This window comes from Hypanus sabinus, chromosome 5 (genome assembly GCF_030144855.1).
Source record: "Hypanus sabinus isolate sHypSab1 chromosome 5, sHypSab1.hap1, whole genome shotgun sequence".
In the NCBI taxonomy this organism is placed as follows: Eukaryota; Metazoa; Chordata; class Chondrichthyes; order Myliobatiformes; family Dasyatidae; genus Hypanus; species Hypanus sabinus.
Window position 1 is genome coordinate 154244481 of NC_082710.1, and position 20346 is coordinate 154264826.

The window sequence follows — 20346 nt, forward strand, 5'->3', positions numbered from 1 at the left end:
GCCAGTCAGACCAAATAATTGACTGTGAACTTCAGGAAGGGGAAGTTGGGAGAACACACACCAGTTCTCACTGAGAGGCCAGCAGTTCCAAGTTCCTGGGTGTCAGTATCTCATAGGATCTATCCTGGGTTCAACACATTGTCGTATTCATGAAGAAGACGCGACAGCTGTTACACTTTATTATGAGTTTGAGGAGATTTAGTGTGTTGCCAAAGACTGTTAATGTACCGTGGAGAGCATTTTCACTCGCTGCAGCGCAGCCGTGTTGAGGCCCCTGTGCACAGGGTGTCAGGAAGCTGCAGAAGTTACTGACTCCCTCCGACAGCTCCATCACGTGTACAACCTTCCCACCATCGAGCAGTCTCCTAGTATCTGAAGAAAGCCTCACTCATCTGGCAATGTCCTCTTCTCATTACTCTTATCAGTTCAGGAGCCTAGAGCCACAAACACAACACCTTTGAAACAGCTTCTTCCCCTCCACCATCAGATTTCTGAATGGTCCATGAACCCTACCTCACTATTCCTTTCTTTCCTTGATTTACTTTCGTAAGTTACAGATTCTTGTGCCTTTGTGCTGTACTGCTCCTGTAAAACTACAAATTTATGTGTCAATGATAATAATCCTGATTCTGCTTATGTGTATCTGTATACTGGTGTGTCTTGACCTGTCACTTAGTGTGCGTTGGTGGCTGTCAGTGTGTGTTTTTGTTGGTGTATGTTAGTGTGTGTATGTGTGTGGTGTCTGTGCATGTCTTCATGTGTTGGTTTCTGTCAGAGTGTGAGGTGTCTGTGTGTGTGTGTCTCAGTGTGACTGTGTGTCAGTCTGTTCGTCTGTCAGTGTGTCAATGTGACAGGGACAGTGTATCTGTGTCTCCGTGTGTTAGTATGACTGTGTGTGTGTTTGTGTGATTGTGTATGTGTGTGTATTTGTGTGGCAGTGTGTGTGTGTGTGTGTGTGACTGTATGTGTGACAGTGTGTGTGTGTGTGTGTGACTGTATGTGTGTGTGTGTGTGTGACAGTGTATGTGTGACAGTGTATGTGTGGCAGTGTGTGTGTGTGACTGTATGTGTGACAGTGTGTGTGTGTGTGACTGTATGTGTGTGTGTGTGTGACTGTATGTGTGTGTGTGTATGTGTGACAGTGTGTGTGTGACTGTATGTGTGACAGTGTGTGTGTGACTGTATGTGTGTGTGTGTGACTGTATGTGTGTGTGTGTGACTGTATGTATGTGTGTGACAGTGTGTGTGTGTGACTTATGTGTGTGTGTGTGACAGTGTGTGTGTGTGTGACTATGTGTGTGTGTGACTGTATGTGTGACAGTGTGTGTGTGACAGTGTGTGTGTGACAGTGTGTGTGTGTGTGACTGTATGTGTGACAGTGTGTGTGTGTGTGTGTGTGTGTGTTGTTATGGTCAGAGAACATGCCCTTGTAACTCGGGCCCGGCAGTCCGCCGTGAAGCGCTGCGGCCACTGCGCTCCGCCCCTCAGGGAGCCGCTCTCCGCCACTCCCACCTCCCTCTTCCTCGTCGCCTCAACACCGTTTCCTCCTCAGTCTGTGAGAGAGGACGCGGGTAGCTTGTGTGCAGCGCCTGCCCGACAGCACTTCTGCAGCGAGGGAGAGAGAGCAGGAGTCGGGGACCTCTGAGTTTGCTGACAGTCTCCGGGAGGTTATCTCACTCTCTCTGCAACTCTCTCATCAGATGAGAGCCGAACTCGGCGGGAGTGCGCTGACGCCCCTTTGAAGAGCGGGGCAGGGAGTCCCGGGCTGATGTCCCGCCGGAGGAAGACGGTGGCTGCTGTTACCATGAAGGCACCGGGACCCGGGCAGGGTTAGCCGGCTCGGGCAGAGGAGGAGAGGTCGCCAGACCCCGGAGGGTCCTGCTGCCCCGGGACACCTCATGCTGGCTCGAACGGTCCGTCACCTCCTGGACGGGGTGAAACTTGAGCTGTCGGGGGACCCCGACGTGGTGCTGAGCGGCTACAGGGCGAGGGACCCGGACCAGGAGGTGCCGCTGGTAAGTTCTGGGCACCTGCACGTTTGCCGCGGACAGAGCCGGGGATGGGAGGATGGTGGGGGTTGTGGAGGGGGCGCGGGTGGGTAGAGACGAAGATCTCTCGGCCCATCCACATCCTGTTCGGAAGAGCATAGCTCGTCTCCGCCCCGCGGTCCGCAATGCTCCCAGAACCCGAAATCCACCACCCCCACCCCACCCCACCCCACCGCCGCTCCTCGGTGCCCCCTTCCTCAGGAACAGAGGGTCGCTGTCTTCTGAGATACCTTGCAACGCTACCCCCGATCCCCCCCCCCACACACAGACACATATACACCGGCACACAGCGGCTCCCCCCGTCACCCTTGTATTCTCTGTCTCTGTCTGGCTGTTCGTCTCTCGAGTTTCACTCTCTCGCTGTCACTCTCACTGTCTCTCACACCCGTTATTCCCAGACCCTTTAGAGTACAACGGTGCCTCCACATCCAGACGAGAGGAGTACAATTTAACCCTCTGCCCCCCGTTTGATGCTGTCATTTCCACATCTCTGCTACCCCATCCGCACGGAAGTACCTAGAACTCCCCTCACAAAACTGTCTTGTGCTGTGGAACGTGTTCCCGAGAACCCTGTGCTGACTGATCCGGTTAGGCTCCGCCGTTATATTAAAGCTCCCCACCCTAGGGGTCAGTTCCCCCATTGTCTCCCTCTATGTGGCACCACCTTGTAACCCTGAGGTATCTGCCCTCAGGTTGGGGCCTCACTTTTCCAGCTTGTTGCTGGGGTGGTGAGGAGAGATTTCAAAGGGGCTCGAATTCCGCTTATTGACGGCATGCAGGAGGCAAAGTTGTTGCCACTGGCTCAGTGGGTGCGTCTTACCGGGCTGCAGAGACACTGGATCAATTGCAATTGAGGCAGCTATTGCTGATCTGGATGCCTGAAACCAGGCCCAGCAGGAACTCTTTCAAAATGGAATTGGGTTATATGAAGCATCTAAAAGGACAAATTGTTCTGTAGGCTCAACCATCTCCAGCCTAGGTGCTAGCCTCTCCAACATTGGCATCTTCAAAAGGCCATTGCTCTAAAGGCAGCAAAGGACCCCCACACCCAGGATATACCCTCTTCTCATTACTATCATCAGGGAGGTGGTGCACACTCAACTGCTGTCTGGAACAGCTCCTTCGTCTCTGCCATCAGATTTTAGAACCCATGCGGTGAGCCCATGGACATTTGTTCATTCTGTGCCCCGTCATATGCTGCAGGTGATCGTGGTCTTTCCATGACAATGATTGTTCTTGGCAATGGTTTCTACTTAAGTGGTTTCCCATTGCCTTCTGGGTAGTGCCTTTACAAGATGGGTGACCCCAGACATTATCAACACTCTTCAGGGATTGGCTGCCTGGCATCAGTGGTTGCATAACCAGGACTTGTGACATGCACCAGCTGCTAATATATCCACAATCGGCTCCCATCGCTTCACGTGACCCTGATCAAACGGGGAGTGCTAAGCGGGTACTACACCTTGCTCAAGGTGACCCGCAGGCCAGCGGAGGCCTTGCATCTCCTTTGATGGAAACGTATCTCCACCCCACCACTTGATCATTATCTTACTATTTTAGTTCTCTTTCTGCACTACGTATTTAATTTTAATCCACAAAACAACAAATTTCATGACAGGTATTGTTGATGATGAACAAGAGATAGTTGGGAACCTGTTGGAACCTAAAAGTCAGAAGGGCTGGAGAGACTCAGCAGGTCAAGCGGCATCTGTGGAGAGAGAAACGGAGCTAACATTTCAGGTCAAAGGTGGAAAGACTCAGCAGGGCAAGCAGCATCTGTGGTGACGGGAACAGAGTGGATGTTTCACATCCCAGGAAAGTGAAAAAGCAAGTTAGTTTTCAAGAGAGAGGGGGAGACTAATGGAACATCTCTAATAGGGTCAAATTGGCATTGGAATCTCATACTGGTGCTTTGTTGCTAACACCAGGGCAATAGGGCAGGGTCTGACTGGGTTAACAGGGGGTGAGGTAATAGGGCTGTTTATTCAAGGAGTCAGTACCAAAATAGTGGCTTTTGGGCCCATCTTCCCATCTGTCCATAATGGACAAAAACTCTTTGTTCGCATACTTAATCTAGGAGATTATTGCTGCATGGTGCACAGAGATAAAGGGATCATGCTCGTATGGGGCTGGTCTCACTAACACCAAGGTTCCAACTCCCCTGCGATGAAAGCCAACTTGTCCTTTCTTAATCATGCGCAGTACCTCATATACTTCTCTCACAGTGTGGTAGGCCATTTGGCCTATTGAGACTCTGCCAGCCCTCAGCTGCATTCTGTTCTGTATGAGGGATCTCAGGACCTTCTCAGCACAACCATTCAGACATCACACAGTTTAAATAATATCCAGAAGTGACAGACTAGAGGAGGTTTACAAGAATGAAGCCAGGAGTGAAAAGATTAATGTATGACGAGCATTTGATGGCTATGGCTGAAGTTTAGAAGAATGAGGGGGGGATCTCATTAAAACATACAGAATATTGAAAGGCTTAGATAGAGTGGATATCGGGAGGATGTTTCCAATAGTGGGGGAGCCTAGGATCAGAGAGCACGGCTTCAGAATAGGAAAATATCCTTTTAGAACAGCAATAATGAGGGTGGTTAGTTAGAGGGTGGTGAATCTGTGGAATTCATTGTCACATTTGTCTGTGGAAACAAGTCATTGAGTATTCTTAAAGCATGCTTTGGTAGGTTCTTGATTAGTAAGGGTGTCAAAGGATATGAGGAGAAGGCAGGAGAATGGGATTGAGAGGGAAAATAAATCAGTTTTGGTTGAATGGTGGAGCAGGCTTGATTGGCTGAGTGGCCCAACTCCTCTTCTGTGTTTCATGGTCTTGAAGATCGGAGCCGACTCAGTGGGTCACGTGGCCTTGTGACTCTTAAATCCGACTCGTTACACTTGGAAATTACAACTGCTGAGTGGTAAAATTGACCATAAAATCACACTCAAAGAGTGTTGAGGAAGAAAGGACTCGCCTTGTTCCAGAGGGTTTTTCGCAATCAGAGTGTTGTCAGTCCTGGTGTAGGAACTGCAGTGGCTAATTTGTACGCAGCAAGATCCACTATCTTTGCGACCAGATCAGCTATATTAATAACACTGTTGGGGGATAACCATCAGTGGAAAGGGCCTGTAGTAACGCACTCTTTGAGGTAAGCCTGAGGGTATGGACCTTTCTTGTAAATTGATTTAGGGACAGCACCCTGGCTCGGCAGTGCTGGGATTGGACGGCTCTCGCCTCGGGGGTAGGATGCCAAATCCCCATTGTTCTGCTGGCCATTCTTTATATGTGTTGTCCATTGAAAAGTTAGCAGGCACACTGGTCTAAAAAGGCTCAGGAAACAGCTTTGTCAGCGGTCTTGGCCAAAGACTTAAACCATTTATTTTAAGACAGCAAGCAGTCGCTACAAATGCTATACTAATGCACCAAGCAGCACAACAGTCATTAGTTCACTTGTAAAGGGGAAGTTTAGATCTCCTATAATACTGTGGTTTCTAACTTTATTTTTAATATTCTGTTCACTGTTAGTTGGACGGTTCTGCATGTTGTCGTTTAACCAGTTGACATGCCAGGGAAATCTATTTGCTAGCTCACCTGCAGGCACCTCTAGACAATGAGCCTTTATACAAATAGGCTGCTCTAACAGTTGGATGTCAACACTGTTTAATGACAGACGTTCACCCTCATTTCCCTATAATGGCCAGTTCCTCAAAGACTAACGTTGAAGATAGGAGGGGCAGAACTGTGCCGGGACTGTGTTAACAGAAGGGGATAGTTTGGTACACAAGTGTGCCATTTACTTCTCTTTCAACTTGAGGGGAAGAGGAGACATTCGGCCCCTTCGCCCACTGGGACAGGACTCGCATTCTCCTGCTGAGGGGTCCTGGGCTGAAACATCTGTTTCCATAGATGCCTCTTGATGTACCGAGTTCCTCCAGCATTTTGTGTGTGTTTATCCACCTTCTCTTAGTTCCATGTTCCAAAAGCTTGGGAACGCACACCAACAGACTCACCAGTTTCTACCCAGCTGTTATAAGACTTCTGACTAGATCTCTTGTACAGTAAAGGTGAACTCCTGATCTGTCAGACTACCTCATCGTGGCCCGCCCGCTCTGCACTTCCTCTGTAACACGGTATTCTGCTACCTACTTTCCTCTCGCTGCTTCGATAAATTGATGTGTGCCGAGATGTGTCTGGATGCCATTCAAAACCAAAGCATTTCCATTGTATCTTGGGTCATGAGACAATAATAGACCAATGACCAAACAAAAGGGGAAGGGGGGATCGAGGTGAAGTTCTCCACTTTGAGATAGAAAAGAGGAACAGCATGTTGTTTATATAGCCCTGGGACCAAACAGCACAGAAACAGGCCTTTCAGACCACTATGTTCATGCTGACACTTCTACTCATCTCCACGTTATCCTATTTTCCCTCATTTGGACTCTATGCCTCTCCTATATAAGAGTCTGTCTAAATCAGGGGTTCCCAACCTTTTTGTGCCATAGACCAATACCATTACGCAAGGGTCCTGTGGGACCCAAGCTGGGAACCCCGGCATGCTTCTTAAACCTAGAATTTATATCTGACTCCTCCGTCAGTGCATTCTAGATATCAGCCACTCTTTGTTCACAAAAAAATCTTAACCTTTTAATTTATTTCCTCCCACCTTAAACCAATGTGCTGTTTGGGTTTCTGATCTCCGCCAGCCATTATCTCCTATGTCCCCACAACCCCCACCTTGTTCCATCTGTTTTTCACCCCACACTTTTCCCCTCTCTCTCTCTCTCTCTCTCTGTTTCTCTCCATTGTTCACTAACCATAGTCTCCCAACTTCAGCCCCACTTCTGCCAGTTAACCTGCACCCCTCCTCAGTCCACCAATCACCTTCCTGGCCTCTTCCTCTCTCCCCTCTGTACTGGCAATCTTCCCCCTCTGCTGTTAGTACTGATGCCGGGTTTCACACCAAACATTGTCATTTCCTTTCCCATCACGGATGCTGCTCAACCTGCTGAGTTCTTCCAGCAGACTGGATGTAGCTGCACCCTCCAGCATCTGCAAGCTCTTGTTTCTCTGGGGTAATGTGATCAGCTGGTTTGGTTTTGCCTTGAGCTAGTGTAAGCCGAAGGGACTGAATGGCCTTTTGTGCAGTGATTTGCCTATGACTCTGAACTTTCAAAGGTACTGTGATTCATATCCAAGAGGGTCACTGTTCTACGCTCTTGCAGGGATCTTGCATGAACGCGCACACTCCCTCTCCATTTCCTTTCCCTACCCCCTCCCCACATCTCCTGGCTCCTAGCTCCATACTTTGTTTTAACCAACAACCTTGACCTCTGCGTGGAGAAAACAATGGAACACAGGATATTGTTTGAACAGACACAAAGTGGCTGTTACTGTACTGAGTGTCACCATGGAGAGAGATTAAGTGCATGCATCTGAATTAAGGGAAGAAGTTAGAATCCAGATTCCTCTCCAGCCCTATTGTCAAGGTCATTCTGCACTGTGATGTGATTTTAATGTCAATTTTTGTTCGATTTTTATCTAAGTGACTAAATTTCACCAATGGCATTTTTCCACTCTTTGTAGCTTCCACCTAGCTAGTGGATTCAGCCCAATACACGGGTAAAACCCTTCCAACCTTTGAGCACATACATCTATATGAAATGCTGTCGTAGGAAAGCAGCATCCATCATCAGAGATACCCCCCCCACCCAACCCAGGCCATGCTCTGTTCTCACTGCTGCCATCAGGGAGAAGGTACAAGAGCCTCAGGACTCGCGCCACCAAGTGCAAGAGCAGTTACTACCCCTCAACCATCAGACTCTTGAGCAGAAGAGGATAACTACACTCATCCCACAACCAATAGTCTCACTTTAAAGGCTCTTTATCTTGTTACCCACGTCTCATTGTTTATTTATGTTTGCACTTGCACAGTTTGTTGTCTTCTGCACTCTGGTTGATCTTTCATTGATCCTGTTTACAATTACTGTTCTGTAGATTTGCTGAGTATGCCTGCACCATAAAGAATCTCAGGGTTGTATGTGGCTGGAGAAGTAAAAATGGAGAATATTTTCTAAATGGGGAGAAAATCCAAAAATCCGAGATGCAAAGGGACTTGGGAGTCCTTGTGTGGAACACCCCGAAGGTTAACTTGCAGGTCGAGTTGGTGGTTCGGAAGGCAAATGCATTGTTAGCATTCATTCCGAGAAGTCTGGAATAGAAGAGCAGGGATGTGAGGCTGAGGTTTTATAAGGCATTGGTGAGTGCCTTAAGTATTGTGTACTGTGATTCATATCCAAGAGGGTCACTGTTCTACGCTCTTGCAGGGATCTTGCATGAACGCGCACACTCCCTCTCCATTTCCTTTCCCTACCCCCTCCCCACATCTCCTGGCTCCTAGCTCCATGTACTTTGAGTATTGTGAACAGTATTGGCTCCTCATCAGAGGAGATGCTGGTGTTGGAGAGGGTCCAGAGGTGGTTCACAAGGATGATTCCAGGAATGAAAGGGTTATCACATGAAGCACATTTGATGACTCTGGGCCTGTACTCACTGGAATTTAGAAGGATGAAGGATCAGGAATTTAGAAGGATTACAAATGTTGAAAGGCCTAGATGGTATGGATGCTGAAAGGATGTTTTCCAAGGGAGTCCAGGCACGGCCTCAGGATTGAGGGTTGTCCATTTAAAACAGAGTTGCAGAGAAAATTCTTTTGCTAGAGGATGGTAAATTTGTGGAATTTGTTACCCCAGGAAGATGTGGAGGCCAGGTTGGGCATATTAAAGGTGGAGGTTTTTAGATTCTTGATTGGGCATGGCATCAGAGATTATGTGGAGAAGGTCGGGGAGTGGGGCTGAGGAGGGGGTCTAAAAAGGATCAGCCATGATTGAATGGTGGAGTTGGCTCGATGGGCCAAATGGCTAACATGTCTGTACCTTGATGATAGATTTTACTTTGAACTTTAGTAATTGAGAACAGCACATGCTGGAGAGATCCAGCAGGTCAGGCAGCATCCATGGAGGAGCATGATCAGTTGACACTTCAGGCTGGGACTGGATCGCTAGTCTCCTCATTGGGAGTGGGGGTAAGGGTCACGCCTTACTCCTGAGGTGTTGTGATTTGAATGTTCCCTGTCCTGATTTTAGTTGCAACATTGAACCATTCAGCAAAATGAGTCTCAGACAGCAGAGAAAATAACAGAAAGCGCTGGGGTTTATTTTTTATGAAGAAGCAAGAGACGTCACTCAGCTTTCAAGTTTTTGTTTGCTGTTATTGACATACAGCATGAAACACTACCTCACTCCTTTTCTATATCATTTTGTCTTTTGCACTACATATTTTAACTTGACTATTTAATATACATATATGTAATTAATGTCATTCAGTTTTTTTTGATATTGTGATTTGCATTGTGTTGTTGCTGGAAAGTTACCAAATTTCACGACATTTGCCAGTGATATTAAACCTGATTCTGATTCTGCAAAGACCCAGTAATCCATCAATTTAATGCTAGCTTAATCATGGGACAATTTACAATGACCAATTAACCTCCTGACTGGGACGTCTTTGGACTGTGGGAGGAAACTGGAGCACCCGGAGGAAACCATGCGGTCACGGGGAGAACGTACAGACTCCTTACGGGCAGTGATGGGAATTGAACCCCAGTCGTCTGAACCGTGAAGCGTTGGTGCTGCCCCTTACAAGTTGATTGTAGGCTTGAAAAATTGCCAGAGCTGTCTTTCTGAAGTAGGAGCACAGTACATTCCTGGATGAGGACAAGCCTCAGTTAACGTGAGCTTAAATGAAGATAAATTATGTATAGTTTACGCATGTCCAAAATGGTGACACAAGTGCAAGACTGAGAGACGGTAAAAGAAAAGTATATAGTTTGAGATAGCACAGGATTGTGGACATCTCAGGTCAAATCAGGAAATGTTAAAAGTCAGCCATTCTATGTTCTATGGCTTGGGGAGGCAATGAGCGAGATGGTGTGACTGATTGGGACTGGTTAACAGAAGTGGAGCCAGACCAGAGAGGGTTTGTTAACTGTCTGCAGTAGGAGGGAGGTGGACAAGGAGCTGAGTGGGAGGGAGGATAGTGTGATTGTGAATGATGCAATACTGATGTTATTGGAAAAGTACAAGCGTTCCGAGCAAGGGGGATCTAAGAGAAAGAGTGGCTCCTCATAGTGTCCGAACGGGTGCAAAGTGGATACTTCATATAAGGAGATGTGGAGGACAAGGAGCTCAAGGTGGAGTATTTTGGAAGAACATAGAATGTATAACAATATGGCCCAGCTTCAGTCTGCAATGCCAGTAATGATCATGATTTCAATTTCCACTAATCTCATCTGACTGCACATTGACCGTACCCTCCCTGCCTAAGACTTTTGCATCGGATTGTACCTGCTTCCACACCTCCCCTGTGCATTCCAGGCAGCCACCTCTTTGTGTTTAAAAAAAACCAGTCACATGAATCTTTAAACGTTACCTCTGCATTAGATACTGTTGACCATGTCAGTATTAAGAAGGTGGAGGGGTTAAAGGCCTTGATCTGAGGAAGTCGGGTAAATACTCAGATGGAAGATATGAGAAGTGAAGGAGCAGAGAGCTGGGGCAGTGATGGTGATTTTTGCATCTTTGTTAGCTACAGCTGAGGCTCCAGAGGGCTGGAGGATGGATAATGTTGTTCCTTTATTGAATAATGCAGCAGGAATAAGCCAGGTAACCACAGCAGTGGAAAGAGAAACTGAGTTCAACATGAAATCAGGTCCCTCGGCCCACTGAAACTGCACAAACTATCAACCAGTCACTTACACTGATCCCATTTTATCCTCCCTGCATTCCCATCAGTTCCCCCCCCCCCCCCCGGAATTTACCTCTCAGACACCCACTAGGGGCAATTTGTAGCCGCAAATTAACTGACCAACCTGGATGTATCTGGACCGTGGGAGGAAGCCAGAGCAAGCTCGACACACAGCAGAGCCAGATGCCAGAATCGAACCCGGGTCTGGAGCTGTGAGTCAACGGCTCTGCCAGTTGCACCCCTGTGCTGCTCTATGGCTCGGAGTTGGGATGGTGTGCGCTAAGAATGTGGGGGCGTGATTCTGGATGACCGAGCATTTGGAGTAAAGGCCAAATTGCAAAGGTCTGAAAGGTCGACAGTTTGTTCCTCTCCATAGATGCTGCCTGACCTGCTGAGTTCCTCCAGCATTTTGTGAGTGTTTGTGTGTGTGTGTGTGTGTGTGTGTGTGTGTATCTGTGAGTGTCTGTATGTATCTGTGTGTGACTCTGTGTGTGCGTGTCTGTTTCAGAGACACGATGAGAATATCCCAGTGGGGTAATCGAGTCTGTGGGGAGCAGGGGGAGGAGCTGATTGAAGGAAATGGAGAGGGTGAAGCCAGCAGCCCTACACATTCCCGATCAGGAATGAACATATCAAGGGACAATGGTAGTTATGGGACAATATTGTTTAATGTAAAGACTGGAATCTATAATTATCGGCCTCCGGAGTGTGACAGAGGATATCTTGGCACAGAGGAAGCATGCTTAGGAACAGGATGTGGTGGAAATCAGTGTTAAATCATTAGGACGGAAAGAAAACTGGCCACTATAAACAAAAGCTTCACAGGTTTAACAAGCAGATCATAGTTGAACTCTATAACAAAGGTACAAGGCTTGCATGGGCTTTCATTTTCGTATCAGTCTCCTCACCTCAGGACGAATATACTCGCCATTGCGAGACTGAGATGAGGAGATATTTCTCCTCCAGGGAATGGAAAATCTGTCGAGTTTTCTACCACAGAAATTGAAGCCAGATCATTAATCATATTCAGGAAGCAGCTGGATATTGGAGTCGTAGGGTTAGACAAGAAGAGCTAACTGTCCATGCTGATCTGTGTGTCTAACTCAGCTAGTCTCACTTGCCAGCATTGCCTCACATTCTCCCAATGATCCCTGTTCATGTACCTGTCCAAGTGGCTTCCGCATTGGTCTATTATTGTCACGTGTACTGAGGTCCAGTGAAAAAACTTTGTTTTACATACTGTTCATACACGTTTCGTCACATCAGTACGTTTCAGTAGTTACAGAATGCAGAGTACAATGTAATTGCAATGCAGGCGGACAATATGGTGCAAGGCCGTAACGAGGCACATTGTGAAGTAATTAGTCTGTTCTTACTGTATTAGGGGAAGTTCAAAGTGTTGTAATCATAGGAGGGAAGGGAGGAAGATACAAAAGCCTCGAAGGCTGAAACTATTGCACCTGACTGTCCAATGTAAAGTAATCAGGGAGGTATCAGGTCCTGGGACATTGAAATACAGATCATTGGCCAAGCAAATGGCTGAATAGTCAGCCCTACTACTCTGTGTTATCATAAGCACGGTTAAGATCAATGAAAACTGGTTTGAGGGATGGCAATCAGAAGAGATATTAAACACAAAGTACACGGCAGATGCTGTGGTCAAATCAACATGTACAAACAAGCTGGATAAACTCAGCAGGCCAGGCAGCATCCGTTGAAAAGAAGAGCTATTGAGTCAACTGCACCTCTTTGGAGTTCAGAGGAGTGAAAGTGGATCTCATGAAATGTACAGAGTTCTTACAGGGCTCGACTGTTTGACGCTGGGAAAGAGTTTCCTTGGCTAAGGAAGGTCAGACCAGGACAGATTGACTCAGGAAGGGGTGGGTTATTTAGGGATGAGGAGAAGTTTCCTTAGAGTAGTGAGCTTTTTGAATCCACACCAGGGCAGAGGTTTTTATGGGGAGATACTAACAGGCGATTACAGCTTGCAGTTGTGCAGATACAGACCCAAGGCGGGCAGAGTACATGGGGCCTTTGTGGTATACAGATATTAATCAAACACAGCCACTGTACTGTGTGCAGATATTAAGTCAGTAAAGGCACTGTTAGAAGACTAGAATATAAAAGCAAGAATATACTGCAGAGGGTTTATGAGGCTTTGGTCAGAGTGCGTTTGAAATACTGAGCAATTCTGATGCCTGGAGAAGGTCCTGAGGCGGTTCACAACAATGATCCTGGTAACAAAAGCACTAGCACGTGTTGTCTCTGGGGCTGTACTCAATGGAGTTGAGAAGATGAAGAGGAATCTAATTGGAACCTACTGGAAGACCCGGATACGGTGGACATGGAGAGGATGTTGCCATTCATGGGGCGGGCTAGCTTCAGAATAAAGGGATGTCCCTTTAAAACTGAGATGAGGAGGGAACTCTTTAGCCAAGTGCTGATGGATCTGTGGATTTTGTTTCCACAAAAGGTGGTGCAGGCTAAGCAATTGGATGTACTAATGGCCGAGATTGATAGGTTCTTGATTGATTAGGTGGTTAAGGGTTACAGGCAGAAGGTGGGAGAGTGGAATTGTGATCAGATTCGATGGGCTGAGTGGCCTACCACTCCTATATCTTAGTCTAAATACTAGACGGCCTGCTATCATCTGTCAATCTAGAAATGGAGGAATCAGGAGGATGGATGAATGCACTGGGGCATTGGCATTGCACTCTTCACTGTGACTGAGAGGGAAGGGGAGGTACGGTGGGGGAAGGGAATTGTAAACGGGGAGAGGTGGATACATTATTCCCTTTTGTTTGTAAACCATACATTCCCTGCAGATGATGTTTAGATTACACAGAAATCTCCCTCGGCATTTGGCTCTGACTGCTATGGAAAACCCTTGACTGTACAGGATGGAGACAGGGCAGGAAGCCAGGCTGCAGCATTCCTCCAGGCCTGCCCCCGACCTCCCTGCCCCGAAGATATGGCAATGGCTCCACTGTACGCCTGATCTTAATCGCTCTGCTCTCAGCTCCCGTCTCTGAACCGCTCAGCTGCTTTCTCTTCTCTGCCCTGGGATCTCCTGTGTTGCCTGCCATCACATTTGATTCGAATTTGTTCTCCAGCAGAGTCCCAAGTATTTTCAATAGTTCAGTACTTCCGGTTAGTATCAGAGAATGTTCTCAAAATACATCCTGAATTTCCTGTTCTTCGCAGACACCACGAAAACAGAAGAGTACCCCGAAGAATGGGATACAGTAAAAAAGTTTGAACTCCAAAGCCCCCCCCCCCCACTCAGATGCCCCACACACCACCAGCGGCAGAGCATCAAATCTCCCCTCCCCCCATTTACTTCAGCAAAAAGCATCAGCACCCTGCACCCAACAAGAAAGCAACAGCACAGCCCCCGAGAAAGATCATTCACCTGACCATGCGACATAGCAATGGTGTGCTCTGCCCCTCCCCTCAGAAAGGAGCAGAGAGGTGTCACTCAGCAAGAAGGGAGATGTAACCAAAGCAACTCACTGATTGACAGTGTTAAAGTCTGCCGCCTTGCTTTTGTCCCAGTTCTCTGACTTGACAATTTGCAACAAGCCCTCCCCACCAATATGTGAGTGAGTGAGTGTGAGAGAGAGAGAGATCTGAGTTCAGAGCCCCAACAGCTGATCTGCTGTTCTTGATATTCTCTTTTCTCATGTAATGCTTCAGTCAGCTTCAGTATTTATATCAAGCTCCACCATGACATTGAAGCGTTTGCATTAATCCCATTCCCCCAATTTTGTCCTCAGAAATGATCCTCCCTACATTATCATCAAATTCTGCCACTCATCTACGCTACTCATTTGTGGCAATTTACAGTGGCCATTAAATGTGGGAGGAAATCAGACCAGCTGGGAGAAACCAATGCGGTCACAGAGAGACCATACTCAGACACTCCCGGAGACCGGGATCGAACCTGGGTCTTTCGAGTTGGGAGGTGGCAACTCTACCTGCTGTACCACAGTGAGAGGAGTTGCTCCCTCTTAAAAACTGGTTGCAACCTCAATCAGGGTTGGGAGTCTTTTATACAGTCGAGGCCCTGAGATTAATGTTGTAGAAATGGGTGGTTGCTGGTCAGCACAGGCTAGATGGACAGAAGGGTCTGTTTCTGTCCTGTGTGTCTCTCTTATGCTAGTTACCCATAAGCCTTGAACGTGCAAAATTTATCTGCCTCTTCTGTAACTAGCCTACATAGGCTAGAGAAATCCAGAGATTCATCACCAATTCCTTTCAATGAAGGCAAAAACTATCCTGTCCAGAAACACAACAGCTTGGCTCAGCAACTGCTCTGCCCAAGGTTGCACACCATTGCAGAGGGTTGTGAACAGAACAATCCATTACAAATGTAATCTTCCACCTTGGACTCTGTCTGCACTCCCTGCTGCCTCAGAAAAGCAGCCAGAATTATCAAAGACCCCTTCCACTATGCACATTTTCTCTTCTCCCCTCAGTACATTGATTTACAGAGGCCAATGTGCCAAAAGATTTCTTTATGACCCTATCTACCTGTGATGCCACTTTCAATGAATTGTAAATCTGCATTCCCAAATCAGTCTGTTCTTCTACACTCCTCTTTTACCGTGAAAAATTTACCCTGGTTGGTCCCTCCAAAGTGGGACACCTCCCAGTTGTGTGCATTAAAGTCCATCTGCCATCTTTCAGCCAATTTTTCCTGCTGGTCCAGATCCCACTGCAAGCTCTGATAGTCCTCCTTGCTGTCCACTACACCCCAATCCTGGTGTCATTTGCAAATTTGGTGATCCAGTTAACCATATTATCATCCAGATCATTGATATAGATGACAAACAAAAATTGGGATCAAACTCCGATCCCTGAGGCACTCCAACAGTCACAGGCCTCCAGTAGAGAGACAACCATCTACTACCACTTTCCAGCTTCCACAAAGACAATGTCTAACCCAACTTACTACCTCACCTTAACTAAGGAGTAACTGAACTTTCTTGACCAACCTTGCATGTGGGCCCTGTCAAAAACCTGTTAAGTTCCATGTAAGCAACATCCCCTGCCTTCATCAACTTTCCTGTAACTTCCTTAAAGTTCTATAAGATTGCTAGACATGACCTACCACATACAAAGCCACATTGACTATTCATAAACAGTCTCTGGTCCTTTGGTCCTTTAGAATAAACTCCAATAGTTTTCCCACTCTTTTTGTCAGGCTTATCAGCCTATAAATTCTTAACTTACTCTTGGAGCTTTCTTAAAAAAACAGAACGTTAGCTATCCTCATCCTCTGTCTCCTCACTTGTGGCTAAGGAGGTTTTAACCACCTCTGTTAGTCCCCTGCAAGTTTTGCACTAGCTTCCCACAGGGTGGGAGGGAACACATTGTCAGCCCCTGAGTATTTCTTCATTTTAATTTGCCTTAAGACAGAAAACATCTCCTCCTCTGTGATTTCTATAGAGTCCATGACTTCACTACCTCACATCTACAGACTCTGTCCATCTCCAGAGTCATCCATTTAATATAGCCCCCATCTCTTTTGGCTCCACACAAAGATGACCACTCTGACCTTGCAGAGACCCAGTTTTGTCCCTTGCTATCCTTTTGTTCTTAGCATGCAGTATCTGTCGAAGCCCTTCGGATGATCCTTCAGTTTGTTTGGGAGAGCAGCCTCATGCCACCTTTTAGCTCTTTCTTCTTAAATGTTTTCTTGCATTGATTATACTCCTGAAGTACCTCATTTGTTCCTACCTGCCTAGACCCGCTATGCACCTCCTTCTTTTCTTACCCAGGGCTTCAATCTCTCTTGAAACCCAAGGTTCCCTAAAGCAGTCATCCTTGCTTTTTAATCTGACAGGAACATACAGATTCTGTGCTCTCAAACTTTCACTTTTGAAGGCCTCCCACTTATCAAGTACACTTTTGTCAGAAAACACTTGTCAGTCCTTTTTGATACCATCAAAGTTGGCCTTTGTCCAATTTAGAATCTTAACCCAAGGACCAGACCTAGCCTTCTCCATAATTACCTTGAAACTAATGACATTATGATCACTAGATGCAAAGTTTTTTTCCTACACAGACTTCTGTCATCTGTCTTATCTTATTCCTTAACAGCAGATCAAGTATCACACACTCTCTCCTTGAGACTTCTATGTACTGAATAAGGAAACTTTCCTGAACACTTTTCCCATTCTTCCCCATTTATCCCTTTCACAGTGTGGGTGTCACAATCAATATGTGGGAAGTCAAAATCGCCTACTATCACAGCCTTTTGTGTCTTGCAACAGTTTGCGAACTCTCTAAAAATTTGTTCCTCTAAATCCCGTGTACTGCTTGGTGGTCTGTAATCTAATCCCATTAACGTGGTCGTGCCTGTCTCGTTGCTCAGTTCTACCCGTAAAGCCTCAGGAGACGAGCTCTCCAGTCTGTCTTGATTGAGCCCATTCTCCCTGACGAGTGATGCAACCCTCTGCCCCTTCAATCCGTCCCACTCTATCACATCTAAAACAAAAGATCCCCAGAACACTTGAGCTGCCAGTCTTACCTCTCCTGCAAGCAAGCTTCATTAATAGCTAAAATATCATAATTCCACAGGCTGACCCATGTTCTAAGCTCCTGACTTTCCTGCAGTACTCCTTGTATTGACATATCCGCAACTCAGGACGTTAGTCCCACCATGCTCGATCCCTCTTCCTGACTTTCTATGTAAGCTTAATAACATCTTTCTGTACAACCCATTCACTGACTCTTCTGGCGCTCTGGTCCACATCCCTCTGCAGCTCTAGTTTAAAGCCCCCACCTCCGCAGCACTAACAAATCTTCCCACTAGGATATCAGGTCCCCCTCCGGTTCAGGTGCAAACCATCCCTTCTGTTAGGTCCCATCTTCCTTGGAAGAGAGCCCAATGATCCAATTACCTGAAGCCCTCCCTCCTGCCCCATCACCTTAGCTATGTGTTAGACTGTATGATCTCCCTGTTGCTGGCCTCACTAGCACGTGACATGGGTAGCAATCACGAGATCACAGATCTGGAGTTGCTGTTCTTTAACTTTGTATTTAACTCCCTGAACTCACTTTGCAGGACCTCGTAACCCATCCTACCCATCTCACTGGTCCCAACGTGAACCACAACCTCTGCTTGCTCACCCTTGCACTTAAGAATGCTGAGAACTTAATCTGAGATGTCCTTGACTTTGACACCCGGCAGGCAACATATTATCTGGGAATCTCGTTCTCATTTACAAAACCTCCTTTTTCTTTCCCCAACCAACAAATCCCCCAACCTCGCAGCTTACCTCTTCTCCCCACCTTCCTTCCGAGCCACAAAGCCAGGCTCAGTGCTGGAGACCTGGGTGCTCAGTCGTCACTCCAACAGTATCCAAAGTGATGTACCTGTTGTTGGGAACGGCCACAGGGGTACTCGGCAGTGGCTGCCTATATTGTTTTCCCCTCCTGACGGTCACCCGGTTACATGGGTCCTGCACCTTGCATGTCACTACCTCCCTGTATATTCTGTCTATCGACCCCCAGCCTCCCGAATGATCCTGAGTTCACCCAGTTCCAGCTCCAGCTCCTTCACACAATGTGTTAGAAGCTGCAGCTGGATGCACTTCTTGTATGTGTAATCATCAGGAATGCTGGGGAGGGGGTGTTCTCCCTGACTTCCCACATCCCGTATTCAGCTACCCCGCCTGGCATGCCCACTGTTTTAAATGTGCAATAGAAAAGAAAGAAGGGATAAATGGCAAAAAGAAAATCTGCAAACAGCCTCTGGCTCTCCTTGCCAAAGTTTGATGAGCCTAAACTGCAGCTCCCACTCAGACACTGGCCCAGTCACACAATGGCTGCTCCCACTATGGGATGGTCTCCTGATGATAGAAGTGGACCCTTGAGCTCAAAAGCTGGTTTGTTATTGCCTTGCACTTCATTGTCTGTGTGCCCTGCACCTTCCCTGTGCCTGTAACACTATATTCTTCATCATGAGTTTGGTTTTCCCCTGTACTACTTTGCTGTACTTATATTTTGTAATGACCTGGCTGGATGGATTGTAAAACAAAGCCTTTTACATGTGACATTAATAAAACCACCTATCAATTATCCTCTGCAAAAACACTAGCCATGACTCAGGACTATCAATCCAAAATTAAAAGCTGACTGGGGCTTTGAACCTGCAGTCTCTGGGTTGTAGGCCAGGCGTCTGGACTGCTAGTCTGGGAAGTATCGACCTACCCGCGTACCCCAGGACATACATTTGCTGGGTGGATTTGCAAAGCTCTACACAAAGCATGAGGACAGGTGAGTAACGCTGTTCCCTGGTACCATGGAGTCATAGAACACTTCGGCCCTTTGGCCCATCTAGTCCATGCCAAACTATTAATCTGCCTGGTCCCGTCAACCTGCACCTGGACCATAGGCCTCTATACCCGTCCCATCCGTGTACCTATCCAAATTTCTCTTAGCTGTTGAAATTGAACCCACGTCCACCACATCGGCTGAAGGCTCGTTTCGCACTCTCACCACCCCTCAGAGTGAAGAAGCTCCCCCTCTTGTTCCCCTTCAATGTTTAACCTTTTTACCCTTAATGCATAACTTCTAGTTCTGGTCTCATGCAGCCTCAGTGGAAAAACCCTGCTTGAATTTACCCTATCTATACCCCTCACAATTTTATATATCTCTGTCAAATCCCCCTTCATTCTACACTTTCAAGAATACAGTCCTGATCTATTCACTTTTCTCTCTAAGTCCCAGCAACATCCTTGTCAATTTTCTCTGCACTCTTTCATTCTTATTGACATCTTTCCTGTAGATCGGTGACCAAAACGGCACACAGTACTCCAAATTAGGCCTCAACAATGTCTTATGCAGCTTCAACATAACTTTGCAACTCCTGTACTCAGTACATTGATTAACGAAGGCCAACGTGCCAGAAGCTTTCTTTAGGACCCTATCTACCCGTGGCACCACTTTCAAGAAATTATGTATTTGTATTCCCAGGTCCCTTTGGTTCTGCCACACTGCGCAGTACCCTACCACTATCTGTGTAAGTCCAACCCTGGTTGGTCCTCCCATAAGCGCAACTCCTCACAGCTGTCTGCGTTCAATCCTATCTGTCATTTTTCAGCTCATTTTACCAGCTGGTTCAGATCTTGTAGTTTTTATGGCGGTCCACTGCATCCCCAGTCTTGGCGTCTTGGAGTCAGTTCATGAGAACATGAGATCTTGCCTGACTTGTCCTTCTCCCCCTGTCCTTGATAGAATTGTACAGCACAGAAACAGGTCCTTTGTCCCAATTCATCCACGCTGACCAACCTGTCTAATGGCGCCTGTCCCATTTGCCTGTCTTTGGCCCATTAAACCTTTCCTATCCCTGTACCTGTCCAACTGTCTTTTAAACATTGTAATTGTACCCACCTCTATCACGTCCTCTCATCCCTTCTTCCTCTTTCCCCTGGGTTTTCGTTGCTCCTTTCACACATTCCACACCCCTACTGTGTGGGGAAAAAA

The 20346-nt window shown here is 47.0% G+C and overlaps 1 protein-coding gene across 1 annotated transcript in view; it reads left to right on the forward strand.

Annotated features, from left to right (window-relative positions):
• The first annotated feature begins 1544 nt into the window (after positions 1–1544).
• The window catches only part of LOC132394480 (ral guanine nucleotide dissociation stimulator-like), a 120168-nt gene continuing 101366 nt past the window's right edge, over positions 1545–20346 (forward strand). Inside the window, exon 1 of the mRNA XM_059970688.1 lies at positions 1545–2015. Coding sequence (XP_059826671.1) covers positions 1899–2015 — 117 coding nt within the window. The 5' untranslated portion in view covers positions 1545–1898. The remainder of the gene's footprint in view (positions 2016–20346) is intronic.